Source organism: Lepus europaeus, chromosome 18, assembly GCF_033115175.1.
Source record: "Lepus europaeus isolate LE1 chromosome 18, mLepTim1.pri, whole genome shotgun sequence".
NCBI classification, from domain to species: Eukaryota; Metazoa; Chordata; class Mammalia; order Lagomorpha; family Leporidae; genus Lepus; species Lepus europaeus.
In genome coordinates, this window is record NC_084844.1 from 1,570,156 (window position 1) to 1,584,701 (window position 14,546).

A 14,546-nucleotide genomic window follows, 5' to 3' on the forward strand; every position below is an offset into this window, starting at 1 on the left:
ACACCTCCAGCAAAGGACGCCCGTGTCGGTGAACACGAATTTTCATGGGGTTAACGGAAAGCTGTCACTTCCCACATCTGACAGAGTGACTTCTGTTCTGGATCTTTCTGTGATTCCGATGAGGTTTTGGGATGAAGCCAGGAAGAGAACCGGCGAACTACCGAAACAAGATCGGATTTGGTGAAGCCGCTACAGAGGATAACTCACAAAAACACAGAAAGAAAACAGGAAACCGGATCTCGACACCTCCTACAGCCGTGGAGACAGCGCCTTCCCCTGGGCCAAGCTACACAGTCCACCGCGGTCTCAGCCAGACCCTGGCAGGTCCTTTGTGGACACAGACGACAAATCCACAGGGAACCGCAAAGGGCCAAGGGGACCTGGGTGATCTTGGGAAAGAACAAAGCTGGAGACGCGGACGCCTGCGACACGTGGGATGAGGACTGGGGCAATGGGACCAGGAAAGAGCCCACCCCTGGACAGCGCTGGTTCCACGCGGACAGCCCAGGGCAGGCTGGAGATGCCTGGAGGCAGTGTCGCTGTCCCTGCCCAGGGACACACGACCAAGCCTTCATCTCAGGGGAAGCACAGATTTCCAACAGCGGGAGGCCGGGAGCCCTGGCCAGGAAAGACGAAAACTGGATTTTGTTAAACTAAGGACTTTTTGTTCACCAAGAAGAAAACACCAGGAAAGTGAGCGTGCAGGTCTCAGTGTGAAGACAGTCACTCAGCATCCACGCCCAGGGCTCTGCACGGCTGGGCGGAAACCCCGCAGAGCAGGGAGCAGCAGCCCAGACACCCGACAGTGTCCCAGAGAGGACACACGCGTGGCCAGTAGAACAGGAAGTGACGCTCTGCCAACCATCAGGGAATACCGCAGACGCCTCCAGGAAATGCCTCCCCACGCCGCTCCACCACAGCCACGCCACTGAACAGCAACACAGCTCAGTCTGTGGAGGGTGGGGCGTGTGCATGTGTGTGCATGTGTGTGCATGTGTGTGCGCATGCGTGTGTGTGTGCGTGTGTGTATGTGAACGCCTCCCCACGCCGCTCCACCACAGCCACGCCACTGAACAGCAACACAGCTGTCTGTGGAGGGTGGGGCGTGTGCATGTGTGTGCATGTGTGTGCGCATGTGTGTGTGCGTGTGTGTATGTGAACGCCTCCCCACGCCACTCCACCACAGCCACGCCACTGAACAGCAACACAGCTGTCTGTGGAGGGTGGGGCGTGTGCATGTGTGTGTGTGTATGTGTGTGCGTGTGTGTATGTGTGTGTGTATGTGAACGCCTCCCCACGCCGCTCCACCACAGCCACGCCACTGAACAGCAACACAGCTGTCTGTGGAGGGTGGGGCGTGTGCATGTGTGTGTATGTGTGTGTGCATGTGTGTGCGTGTGTATGTGTGCGTGTATGTGTGTGCATGTGTGTGTGTATGTGAACGCCTCTCCACACCCCTCCACAGCAGCCACGCCACTGAACAGCAACACAGCTCAGTCTGTGGAGGGTGGGGCGTGTGCATGTGTGTGTATGTGTGTGCGTGTGCGTGTGTATGTGTGTGTGCATGTGTGTGCGTGTACGTGAATGCCTCTCCCCACCCCTCCACAGCAGCTACGTCACTGAACAGCAACACAGCTCACACAGTCTGTGGAGGGTGGGGCGTGCACATGTGTGTGTGTGCGCATGCGTGTGTGTGTGCAGACCCTGCAGCCCTGAGCTTCACTCCCATGGGTGCTCCACAGAAGCGTGCACCTGCGTTCTGCAGGCCTCCTGTGGGACTCGGCAGTGAGACAGGAGGGAGGCGTTTGCTCGGCACAAGGGGGGGCTGGGAGCAGACTCCGAGGTGGTGGAGGTAAACAACCTCTAAGGCAGTGCACAGAGAGGAAAACCGAGGCGAAACCCACGGCGAACAAAACGCCAACCTCTCAGACAGACAGGAGCCCTCATACCGAGTGCTCCATGTGCCTCGGGCCTGGCCAGCACTCTCCGCGACGGCTGCACCCCGGAAATGGAGCCACTGCTGCCCACAGCCCCGAGCAGTGAATTCCGGCGCCCTCAGACGATGGCAGCCGGCCTGCGTGGACGAGCTTGCTCCATGAGCCGGCACCGCGTGGAGGGGGCTCCCCCTGGGACAGAAGCAGGTGCAGCGGCAGCACCAGAGCGAGCGAGCAGGGCTCCTGGGGCTGCCCAGTTCCTGCTGCTCCACTCGGGTGCTGGCCGAGTGCGCTCGCTCAGAACCTTCCCCAGGCTGTGGGTTCCCGGTTCATGCAGGTTTTGTACATAGTTTCAAACAAGTAAAAAAATGAAAGGCAGCCTGCCTCTGTCAGTTGTTCCTCCCGCACCACCCCGCCCTGCACTGAGCCCCGGTTGGTGAAATTATTCCCCAACACTGGCTCGGACGGCACGCTCCTGGAGAGGCCGCCGCTGGCCTGGATCGGCCATGACGACAGAAACCGCAGGACCTGACGCGGCAGCAGACAGCCCCACCTCTAGGAAGGCCACCATGAAACCAGGCCCGGAGCACGGCCAGGCTCTGCCCTTCCAAGGGGAGCGTGGGCCTGCAGGCTGCACTCTGGCCGATGCGGAGGTGGGCACCCACGGGCAGGGCCAGCACCCTGGGTGGCCACACACCGTCCTCCACGGACGCCCGCGATGATGAGAATAGCCCGTCCTCATGATGCCCTCCGGCTGGATGCCATCATGACCCCCCTCAAGGTGAGGACACTGGGGCACAGGGACGTCCCTAACTCGCCCAGGGCGGCCAGCCCTGCAGGCAGTCTCTTGGGTGCGGCTGGAGTGAGTGTGTGGGGGAGAGGCCCTGGGGTCCAGCCCCCATCTCAGGGTATCTCTGCCTCAGTGGACAGCTGGGAGCCGCCCCCGCTACAGTGCCTCTGCCTCTCAGCCTCTGTCCAGGCTGCCCGCCTCCTCCTGGCCCGGCCCTCGGTGCCCGTCACACCCTCTGCTGATGTCCAGCGTGTGCCTTCTCCTTCCCGTGGGTTCCTGGGGACACTCGGCTACATGTGCCCAACAAATGAAAGAACCCAGGGGAGGGGCGAGGGCTCTGGGTGAGCTGCTGCCGGTACCACGAGGAAGACAAGACCCAGGCCCTGCGCAGCCACTGCACTGCTCTGCCCACACGAAGCCAGGACTGGAACTCCCCTGGGGCCCCGTCCACACCCCAGAGGCTGCCAGACGTCCACCGCCCTGCGGGAAACTCATGGTTGAACGGGGACGACCGCGCGAGCAGGCAGGCTGCACTAAGACATCTCGAAGCCCGGCTCCAAGCCCCAGCTGGCCCAGTCTTCGCAGCTCTGCTTGGCTTCATTTCCCCGGGTACATGAGCAAAATCTCTGACAGCCCAGACCCAGGTACCCCCGACCGGGAGCTGTGCCGCCCAGGGGCCCAGGGCAGCAGTCACGCACGGACGCCCAGGACTCACCCTGAACGCGGTGCCTTCCTCGATGATGGTCGGCAGCTGAGACAGACAGATGTCCACGGCCAGATCCCAGGCTTGCCTGGGGAGAGAGCAGAGGGGCCCCAGGGCATCAGTGAGTGGTGACCACAGGGAAAGGAGGGAGGCCTGTGCCCGAGCAAGGCCTGGGTGACGGCGGCCTGCTGTGGGGCACAGGAGTGGCTGCGCGGCAGGCGTCCCAATCTGGCCTGCATGTGGACCATGCCTTCGGCCCCCCGTGCTCTCTGCCCGCTCTGGATGTCACTTTTCTCCTCTGTAAACCAAGTGAGCAGAGAGCTTAGGAAAAGCACCCACTCTCTCCCTTGCAGCACCCCCGTCTCCGACAGAGCCGCAGTCCCCGCGGTGGCTCTCACGGGGGCGCCCTTGTCACAGAGAAGCAGGAGGGAACGCTTGGGCCGGGCAGTGCGAGGCTGGGAAGGAGGCCTGGCTGTGGACGCCCTGCCCCGGAGCCCAGGCCTCAGGGCCCCTCGACCTGGACCCCAGCAGGCCAAGGGTAAGCTGATGGCTCCCACAACCCGCCTGGGGCTGAGTGATCTCCCGACGATGAGACAGGGCGTTTGTTCGAGGGAGAGGGGACAGTCCCTTGGGAAAGCAGCCTGCAAGCCAGGGCAGGGGCTTCTCGACAGCGCGCCCCGTGACCCCACTGCCTGGCGGACGCCCACGCCTGTCCCAGCTCCGAGCCAGCCCCTCAGGTCCTGTCCTGAACGATTCGGCGGCTCCGGCACCAAAGCCCACTGGAGTGATTTATGCAGCCTCATAAACACATCTTACGTAATCGGGGCCGGGGCCGCGGAGCCTCAGCAGCCGCCTGCTCTACGGGGCGTCGCGGCGCCTGTCCCCTCTGGAGAACACAGAGCTTGGGTTTGAAGCCAGACAGGTCAAAGGTCAAAGAGGGATTTTTTTTTTTTTGCCATATTTCCCTGAATGTATGCCTTTAGGCATAGGTTTGTTTGTTTATTTTTTATGAACTTTCAATTCTGAATTCCTTTCAGACAGAGCAGCTACAGCGGCAGCACGGAGCTCCCGGTGGGGCGCTGGAAGAGTGAGATCTATATACCTCATGGAACCATGCTGGGGCCTGGCCAGGGCTTGGCGAGCACCCCGGTCTCTGGCGGGTTGCCGTCCACCTCACCAGCGACCAGCGGCAGCTTCACAAGTCTGGCGGGGGTGGGTGGGGGACGGGCAGATGGGACACCTCTTCCTGCTGGTCAGCGCTAGGCCCTCCCCCAGCTGCAGGTGCACACCTGCCTCACCAGCACTGCTCAGGGGAGGGACACAGCGCGTCCCTAGAGGCACACAGCAGCGAGCGGTGCTGGTGAGGACTGACGCCCGGGCCTGACCTGTGCACTGTACCCTGCCACCCCCGGCTCGGGTTGCCCTGGGTGCTCCCCCACCCCATACTGGGATGTCCTATGGGGTGAGGTTTGCCCGGGGTCTCCTTGGATGTTGTGGAGCTGATGTGTGGCCCAGGCCTGGCCTGTCCCCCAGTGGACGGGGGGCGTCTCCCCTGTGATCTGACTCGGAGTATCACCTGGGCGCCACTGGCCCAGCACCCTCCTCTTCCACTTTTCTGATGAGCCCAAGCCACAAGCCATAGCCGGCTGGCTGGTCACACCCTTTCTCCCATAAAATAGGTTAAAGTCAAAGTCACACTGCCTGCTGCCTGCCAGGGGGGGCCTTCCCACTGCCCCTCCTGCCGGGCCACCGCTCTGTCTACCTCTCCTACGCCTGTGCGGTGCCCAGGCCCCACCTCTCCAGGCCACTGCTCTGTCTACCTCTCCTACGCCTGCGTGGTGCCCAGGCCCCACCTCTCCAGGCCACCGCTCTGTCTGCCTCTTCTACGCCTGCACACGGTGCCCAGGCCCCACCTCTCCAGGCCACCGCTCTGTCTGCCTCTCCTACGCCTGCGTGGTGCCCAGGCCCCACCTCTCCAGGCCACCGCTCTGTCTGCCTCTCCTACGCCTGCGCGGTGCCCAGGCCCCACCTCTCCAGGCCATTGCTCTGTCTGCCTCTCCTACGCCTGCACACGGTGCCCAGGCCCCACCTCTCCAGGCGAGATTCTCACACACCCTGTGGTGCCCAGTGCCCAGTGTACCAACCACTTGCCCTGGGGCCCAGCACACAGTAGGTCTTCAACAACTACTTGCTGAACTAGAGTGCAAGACAGAATGAAAGCAGCGTCTCTGCCCACAGAGCGGCCCAGTGGGTGACAAGGAGAGGAGCAGGGGAGGCGCAGCCCTGACCACGCCCTCCTCTGCACCAACACCCCCTCCCAGTCCTGCTCCTTCCTTTAGGTCGAGGCCCAGGGAGGGGGCTGCCGCCTGCTCACAACACAGCACAGCCCAGTTTCTGGGGCCTTGGCACTCATGCTCAACTCCCTGGGGTCAGTTTCACCATCTGTGAAATGGGTACTGATGGCCTTTCCCTCATGGGGTCCTCGTGAGACACAAAGGCCCCGGTGCAGCCACTGGCAGACAGGGCCAGAGACAGTGCTGTCTGCAGCAGTGCCCGGCACGAACCCTCGGTGGAGGCAGACAGCCCGCTGTGTGTGGCCAGAGAGCACTGCACCCACGGGCAGAACGGCTCCTCCCGCCCTTCTCTCCTTTGCTTCTAGAAATGTGTGCCTTGCGGAAACAAACGGTGAGCAGTGCAATGGGTGTCGTTTCCAGTGTCGCAGCTCCTCTCCCGGAGCGGTTTCCTGGGAGAGGATTCCATGCCACTCAGACTACGGGGAGCGCGTGCTGGGCGTGGGAGAGCCCCCTCTCCCGATGTCTCAATAAAGGACCCAAACGGGAACCAACACTTTCGACCTGGAAGAACAGTGACACTGCAAGTCCACAAGAGGACCACGCAGACTTCTGCAGCGGCACAGCCCTGGGACGTCTCGCTCCCTCCCGCCCACGCATCTGCAGGCAGCGAGGAGGGCTGCAAAGTGGGGGCAGCGAACGGCTCCCGTGTGCCCCCTAACCCCGGCGGCAGGCACACGGGCGCTGAGGGGGATGCTCAGGCGGCTAAGGCAGAAGCCAAGTCAGTGACTGCAATTGTATTCCACAGAAGCCTGGGACGTAAGCAAATGAAAAGTCCCCTTCCAGGAGACAGAAGGACGTGTTTATGAGTGGGGCGGGGGGGAGGCAGGCAGAGCGTGTCCTGGCCCCTTCCCCGCGTGGTCTCGCCACGGCTGCGTGGGGCACCTCAGGAACGTGTGTCCACCTCACCAGGTAAGTTCCAGCCCAGTAGCAATGTCCCCAGATTTTCTGAGGTTCTAGACGGCCCTGGAGCAAGAGGCTTCTTAGCACCTGTGGCTGGGGGCTGAGCAGAGTCGCACCAGCTCGGCAGCAGCTCGGCACTGCTCCGAAAGGGCTGGGTCCCCCCAGGACCTAGGCGTGAAACGCACTTCCTAGAAAGCTGTCCGGACAGATGGCATGTTCCCACTGCAGAGAGACAAAGCCACAAGGGGCCGTGGCTCAGGTCGCCGGGGCTTGCCATGGAAGGACGGGGCTGTGTAAATGTGGGAGGGACAGCACGGGTCCAAGGTACCACAGAGGAGGGCACCCAGGAAGCCATGACAAATACACCACCAGGCACGCCCCAGGGAGCGGCTCCGCTGCGCCCTGACAGCTGCACTCTGCACAGAAGACGGGAGGGCAGAGCCGCGCCCACCCGGTGAAGCGCGGGCGGACACGCCAGTTCCTCTCTCCGGGCCTCCGGCTGCTTATTTTGTACCAGAGGAAAGGCCAGATTAGAGGAGCCTCCAGAACCTGCTAAACAAGGCGGTATGCCCACATTTTCAAAAGCCGAACAGCGGCGTCTGACGGGCAGAACCCCAGCTGATCGAAGCTGGCTGCGTGTTCTAGGGTAAAAATCGAGATGAACCCGCAGTCTTAATTTGGGATTCTCGGCTAGGGATGAGTGGGGAAGTGGGTCCTATAAAAGCACGAGACCACGCGGCCCTCCGCGCAGCAGCCAGCTCTCGTGGTTGGCGCTGGCAGAAGTCGGAGGGAGCTGGGGAGGTGTCTGGCTTAGCACTTCCCACAGCCCTGGTGAGCAGGCAGGGAGAGGCAGGGTGGGGAGGAGCTGTGACCAGCTGATCTGATCGGAGGGGCTCCTCCCCAGCAGCTCGGAGCAAGGGGCCTCTGAGGGATGTCTGAGCTCCTGGCTGCTCCCTGGCTCCCCGGACAGCAGCCACCCAGGCAGGCACTAGGTTTCTAGGGAGCCGGCGAGAGCCGGCTTGCGATGCGGAAGTCCAGGGGTGCCTGGCAAGGCAGCACAGCCCCCTCCGCACTGATCCATCAGGGAGCAGAAAGCGCAGGCTATTACCGCAGACAAATGCAAGGTTTCAGGACCCCTGAAATGGAAAGTGAAGGAGAACGGCTCCCCGGTGGCTTTGCATCAAAAATTAAACAGAAGCCGCCGGTGCTCTCCATCCCCAGCCCCTCCCCGCCACGGCCATGTGGAGACGCGCGTTCCTCGGCTTTAACCTCAGCCTTTGTCAGACTCGGTTCCCTTTTCCCTGCTAAAAACGCGACCTCTCCATCACCACCCAGGGTCCGATAACGAGATTTTAAATGATTTACTCCGAGTGCTCTCTGCCGACTGCCTGCCTGTGAGCTCCCCGGGGGCACACACGTCTGTTTCTGCGGTGGGAGAGCTGACGGCTGTGGGAAGGGTCTGTCACCCAGAGCGGCAGGCAGCCCGGCTGGGCGCCCACACCGTGGCTGCCGTGGGCGCCTCTGGAGGCAGAGGAGCACGACTCACGTCTGCATCCCAGACGCCTCCGGCTCCCTCCCGACTTCAGGACAGGAACTGGGGCTGGGACAACCACGCAGGACACAGGCCACACTCCGTCTCCCTGGACAAGGCCAGGCCAGATATCGCCAAAGGGCCTCAGCTGCTGGTACCCACTCCTCAGGGGCTCCCTACCCTCTGGAAGGTGGCCCCAGGGACTGAGGAGGAGGCTGCACAGGGGACAGTGGCCTCTGGGGTGGGCAGCCTGCGAGGGTCACACTGAGGGGAGACAGGAGAAGCCCCAACTCGAGAGAAGAAAGGAAGCCATGGGATGGTTCCCATAGTAACCAAGTCAGGTGACGCCCTGCAGGTCCGCAGGGCGAGCAATTACATCTAGCAGCCGAAGTCTCTCTCCTCTCTGACTTAGAATAAAAACACGCAATCTTGTAACAAGATCAAGGTTGTTACCAAGTCCGAAGGGCTTTCTCCTCCCCAGATCTACAGTGCGGTGACATTTAGGTGGGCTGAGCCCTATGACCGGCAGGGAAACGCTGCAGGCCCCCTGGAAGGGACTTGGGCACAGGCTGCACACGGCAGCCCCAGGGTCAGGCGCTGGGACGCCTGCGGCCCCGGACAGGGCACTGGTCGCTTGTTCTGTGGCGTCCACTTCATCGTGAGCGTCAACAGCTGCTCGCATTCGGAGACTCGGGCTGTCCTGCCGTCCACATTCCCGCACTCCCTCACGTAGAATTTGTCTTGAACGTGAGCATTCCTAGGACAGTGTGGGCGGACTCTGTAATGGTGGACTTCACAGCCCAGTGCCTTCTTTCAGTGGGGTTTTCTAAGGGTCCCATCTGTTCAGAGAGCAGACACAGGGGCAGGGGAGGAAGCGTGAGCCTTCACACCCCCTCTGCCTCCAAGCACCTTAGCTTTCAGCACGCTGGGAAAGTGAGTACCGCAGGGACACTGTCACCGTGGACACTCCTCTGGGAGGCATGAAGCCTTCAGGTGCCATTGGCTGTGATGGGAGCCTCCGACGTCCCTGAACAGGGCACCTGTGTTACAACTGCCACTGCCCAGCGGCCAGGGCAAGCAACATTCTAGCTCTCTTCGCGTGCAGACGGAAGCCAAGGACAAACGCCCTAAGACAGCCCTGCGAGGAAGCACCTGCTGGACACAAGACGTGAACCAATGCAGGGAGGCTGGTGTTCAGAAAGAGCTCTGGATTAGCGTCCTACAGAGGGCAATGGCGCAGGCGTCTGGCTTTGGGGTTAAGCCAGCAGGTGGGACTCCACGTCTCAGAGCACTGGGGTCCAGTTCCTGCTCCTCTGCTCCTTCACTCCGCCTTCCCGCTATGCAGACCCTGGGAAGCAATGGCAATGGCTCAAGTGGTTGGGTTCCTTCATCCAGACGGGAGACCAGGATTGCGTTCCAACTCTGAGCTGAGGTCCCCCGGCCAATATGAGCCCATGGGTGGGAGCTCCTCCACGTCTCTGTCTTGCTCTCTCCAATAAATACAACCTTAAAAACTGCCACGACTTGTAAGGGGGGGGGGGGGAGGGCGTCCACAGACATGAACCTAATTCCCTCGAATGCTCTGTAACCCTGATGCACTTACTGGGACCCAACAACCCTCACTTCTTGACCTGCATTTGGTGGTGGTGAGAGCAGAGGGTGGGTGGGCGGCGCAGTGGTGCCGAGTGAGGCCAGGTCTTGCCCTCGGGTTAGGTTCATCATCCAGAACCCCGGAGCTGCCACCGAGGCGCCGGCAGACTCGACGCAGCGGCCAAGGTGCTTCTACTTGGACCTGGTGGCTGGGCATCTCCAGGCTTCTGCTCCCAGCGTGTTTCTTCTCTAAACCCAAAGCCAGATTTTCACATTCCACTCCTGGTCAAAGCAGGTTCACGGTGCAACTGTCCACATTTAATCGGACTGACTAACGTTTACTTTTCAGCTCCGGGTTCCTGCTGGCACCACAGTTACTGGAAAGCCCTCCCCAGCGAGAACGTGTGCCAAACACACGTGATCCTCCCCTGGACGTCCACCACCACCGATTTCCAGGAAAAGAACCTTGCGATTCCCCTCACTCGGCGCTTCCCAGCACAGAAAGACCAGGAGCCACAACGCCAGGCCCTGCAGGACACCTTCCAACATCCCAGCACTCTACACGAGCGCCATGCACGGGAGGCTCCGCCAGCGTCGCGGTGCACGCCCGCGCGGCTCCCTGCACACGGCAGCGGGCAGGTTCAGGGCCAGGCCCGCCAAGATTAACCTGAAGCATCCATCCTCAAGCCCTCGTGTCCTGGCCTGGAGCAAGGCTGCATCTGGCCCACAGGTGTGCGGTTTGCGTCTCAAAACATTTGTGACACTGTTAATATCAGGTTCCGAGAAATCACACACTTGCAAGTGAAAACATGAGTTTCTTGCTACACCTTAAAAAAAACTGGACAACAGGGCCTGGGCCAAAACTGCACGTGAAGCCCCTGGCTGGGACTGACGTCAGATGCACAGGCTCGGCTGGGACCCGGGCAAGCCGGGCACACGGCCGGCTGCTGCTCCCGTGGCGGCTGGCTCCCTCGCTCTAGAACACTGCAGGGAGGACAGGGAGGGGCCCAGGCGTCAGCACACGCAGGGTCCGCGCCTTCCCTCTCAGCCACACGCACCCAGTTCTGCACGAATGCCACCTCCCTCCTGGTGCACAACCGGGACGGTGCTGGCTCCGGGGTGTGCGGGGTATGAGGCCAAGGTGAGCAGGGCGCCATTTGCCGAGCAGCTGGAAAGAGCCTGGCACTTGGTGGATGCGCAGTGAACGGAGTCACCTGTGTCCCCCTGCAACGCCCAGCCCCTGTTCTGGGCCCTCTGTCGCTCGCCCTCCAGATCTAGACTTCCGAGGGCCACCGGCTGCTCTGAGGTCCCTGAAAGGCCCCAGCAGAGCTCACTGTGCTGCCCCGGCCGGCATTCCACCCCTGCGGGCCTGATCCCGGCTGCGGGTACTGGCAGTGCCGTCCACGCACAGTCCCGGCAGACACCTGGGGTAGGCCTCACCTCCAGCCTCCTTCACCTGCTGCACACTTGGTTAGCACCTCCAGTCCCGCGCAGCCCCTTCCTGGGCCTGGGGCTCCTCATCGCCCACTTAGGCCCCAACCGTTCCCTCTCTGGCTTCCTACCCGGGCTGCTGCTTCCCCATTCTGCACTTCCAATCCATGGTTCCTGCCGGGGGCTGGCACAGCCTGGGCCCTTCTTGGTGTTTCCCCTGCTCCTGGCTGTCTCTGCTGCAGGCACAACCCCCTCCTGTCCCCAACCCCTGTAGCTCCTTGGCAGCCCCCAGCCCAGCGCCCTCTCCACATTCTGCCGTCCTCACCCTCATCTGGGGAAGCCCAGGAGGCTCATCCCTGAGGGCCTGGCTCCCTGAACCCGCGGGGACAGCCCAGAGTGCCCCTTCTCCGATCGCCACTCTCTGGAGAGTGAGGAGCAAGGCTTCAGATGTGCGCTCCCCACCCCGCAGGCACGCGCTGCCCGCAGCCTCCAGCGGCGCAGGATGGAGAGCAAGGGGAGGCGCAGACCCCGCGGCGAGCGTCAGCCCGGGACTGAGCTCATCTGCCAGGACAGAGGCCCGATGAAGGCAGATGGCGACGCGGGCTCCGGGCTGCAGGAGGCGCCCGGGAGGAGGGGGAGGGGAGAGAGGGCCCTGGGACGCCTCGTGGAAGTGAATAGTGCGGCTGCGCTCCCACCGCTGCCAACTGAAGTGCGCAAAGTTGTCCTCAAAGTCACTCACAGCGCCTACCGACGTGGGTCTCCCCAGAGGACAAGACCTGGAGGGGAGCTCAGGGGAGCAACACGGGCCCCGAGCTCCCAGGGAGGGGAGCGGCAGTTCACAGGGAGAGTCCGGGGAGCTGTGTGCTGGCCCCTGAGAGCTGCTAAGCACCGAGGCGCCATGCCTTTCTAGGAGGGCCTCTGCTCGCCCCGAGCCTGCCCAGCCCGGCGCCTGCACCTGTGGGGGTGCGGAGACCTGTGCAAGCCCTTTTGCCAGACGGCGTCAAACACAGCCTGACCGAGGCATGCAGGGCCCTTCCACTCGAGACTCTAACGAGCTCTTTCTGCATCAGTTAAAACCATCAAACGAGATCAAGGCCGAGCACTGGACCTGAGGGACTTCCAGCTACGCTTTTTTACCCAATTATTTCTTCTGTTGGTCCCGGTTTTGTATATACGTCCCATAATGCCTTATCTATGAGAGTTTTCAGGCTTAGAAAATCAATAGGTAGGTCTTAAATTACAAGAGTAACATTGACCAATTTTGAAATGCAGAACGACCACTCCAGTTCTTCCGTCTTGGCATAAACACCACCACCACCTTGCTCCGTGTTCCGTGTACAGGAACCGAGGCACCGGTCACACTGCCGACAGACGTCAGCCAGCACGCACCTCGCAGACGGGTGGTGCCCTGCTAGCGGGCACTGGGGTCGGCCCGACTCGGCACCCCTCAGGTGCTGTGTCGTGTCACCCGGGTGTTGTGTGACACATGCAAAGCTTCCGAACAAGCCAGGCACCCAGGAGGCCAGTCAGCCGCTGGGATTAGGGCTGTATTATCAGCGTCTCGGTCCCTGATAGCCAGCCGCCTGCCTTGGTCAAAACCTGGGCAGGTCACTCTTCCCAGGCCACCTTCCCCACCCGCCAGTCCTGTACTGACCAGCTGGCCGATGCCCCCTGAGAGCCCCACTGCCAGCACAGCTGACAGACGCCTGGGCCCTGCAAGGGGCTCTCGTGGTCCAGGCTCTACCAGGGCCGGCTTCCCGGTGCGGTCCCCTCCCTGGGGCCCCTGAGAAGCTTCTGGGATTGGGAGGCCGTGAGAGCATCCGGCAGACAGAGTCGCCACCTCCCTGGCTGGCTCCGAGGCTGGGTCCACGTGGTGAGGACCAGGGGCATCTCTGGCCCGACCCTGCAGGGGGCGCGGCCAAGCTGTGCCCACAGCCAGGGTGGCAGCGCGGCTGTGTGCCCCTCCAGCCGGCGCCTGCAGACCGCACTGGAAAGCCACCCCCTCCTCGTTTCTCCACTCTGAGGTTGGAGAGCTTTCTTGTCACTAAATGGAGCAATCTGCCCAACAGAACAAGGCTACAATTTTTTCTGTAATTTGTGAATTAGATTTTTTTCCCTCTCAGCACCAATCTTTTTCATCTCAGCACATTTGCTCCCCTGGGCCTCCAAACTCTCCGCTCCTTGACCAAGTCCTCGCTCGTGTGAGTTACGCACACCGCCTACTGCACGCTGCGGGGCTGACACGGAACGGTCTCTCCCCCCTCAGCGGACGGAAAGAGCACAGCACACAGGTTTGCTGTCGGGTTTAAGAAAAAGGAAAACAAAGCCAAGGCCCATAGCGCTGCTCTGGCCACAGGATGGCAAGCAAGGTGCCCAGGGAGGACGGCTCCTGTTGGTGGCGGCGTCCACAGCAGTGCCCAGGGCCACCTGCGGTGGCGCTGGTCTCGCCAGACCTGCTTTAGGCTCTTTCATCTGAAACGTCCATCACGCTTCCCCTCGGGCAGGCATCTCCACCTTGGTGGGGACCTGGGGGACCTGTCACGGCTCCGTATGGACACTCACTCCACAGGGAGATCTGAAGCGCTGGTGGCCCGTGGGACTGGGATTCCACCCCTTGGTGGCTAGGGTGCTGCTGACAGCCACGTTCTGGTCCAGCCCAGTGAGCTGTGGTTACTGCCACAGATCTCGGCAAAACTGACCGGAAAGAGCCACTCCTCGGATGAGGAAAGGGATTGAACTGTTTCTTGCAAACAAGCTGGACAGGAGCTGGGAGGCAATCCTGCTGGTGCACCCTAACGTCCAGCAGAGCCCGTGGAGACGCGTGTGGGCGGCTGGGAGTCCACGCAGGGACCGGCGGCAGCGGCAGAGGAGCTGCAGCTGGTGACCACTGATGAGGGCAAGGGCCTGGCCTGCCGGGAAGGCCTCAGAGCTGGACTTTGCTCCCTGCCTCCGCCTAGCTGCCCCGCTTCCCTCCGGCCAGCCTCCCCACGCACCTCAGGACACACGCTGCTGCTGCACAGGCCGCCTCCAGGCAGCCCTTTCTGCAGATCCCTGTAGGGTTTGCCCAGCAGGGGAGAGGAGGCTGTGAGGGCAGAGTCTGCGTGCAGCAGGGCCATGAGGCTGGACTGCTCCATGCCACGCGGGCCTTCAAGGCGCGCATCAGCGCGGGAGGAGCCCTGGCGCAGGAAAGGGGTCGAGTGCAACTCCAGGTGCCTGGACACCCCAGGAGGCTCCCTCCAGGGGCTCTGTGTCTCTGTGGACGGCTGCGCTAACTCACCCTCCTCTGGCCCAGCCACCGACATGGAGGAGCACC

At 62.1% G+C, this 14,546-nt stretch overlaps 1 protein-coding gene across 3 annotated transcripts in view; it reads right to left on the reverse strand.

The window, feature by feature from the left end:
• The window catches only part of RPTOR (regulatory associated protein of MTOR complex 1), a 349,585-nt gene that overhangs the window by 76,277 nt on the left and 258,762 nt on the right, over positions 1 to 14,546 (reverse strand). For all 3 annotated transcript variants that reach the window (XM_062216247.1, XM_062216248.1, XM_062216246.1), the window contains exon 10: positions 3,440 to 3,515. In XM_062216247.1, the coding sequence (XP_062072231.1) occupies positions 3,440 to 3,515 (76 nt within the window). The remainder of the gene's footprint in view (positions 1 to 3,439; positions 3,516 to 14,546) is intronic.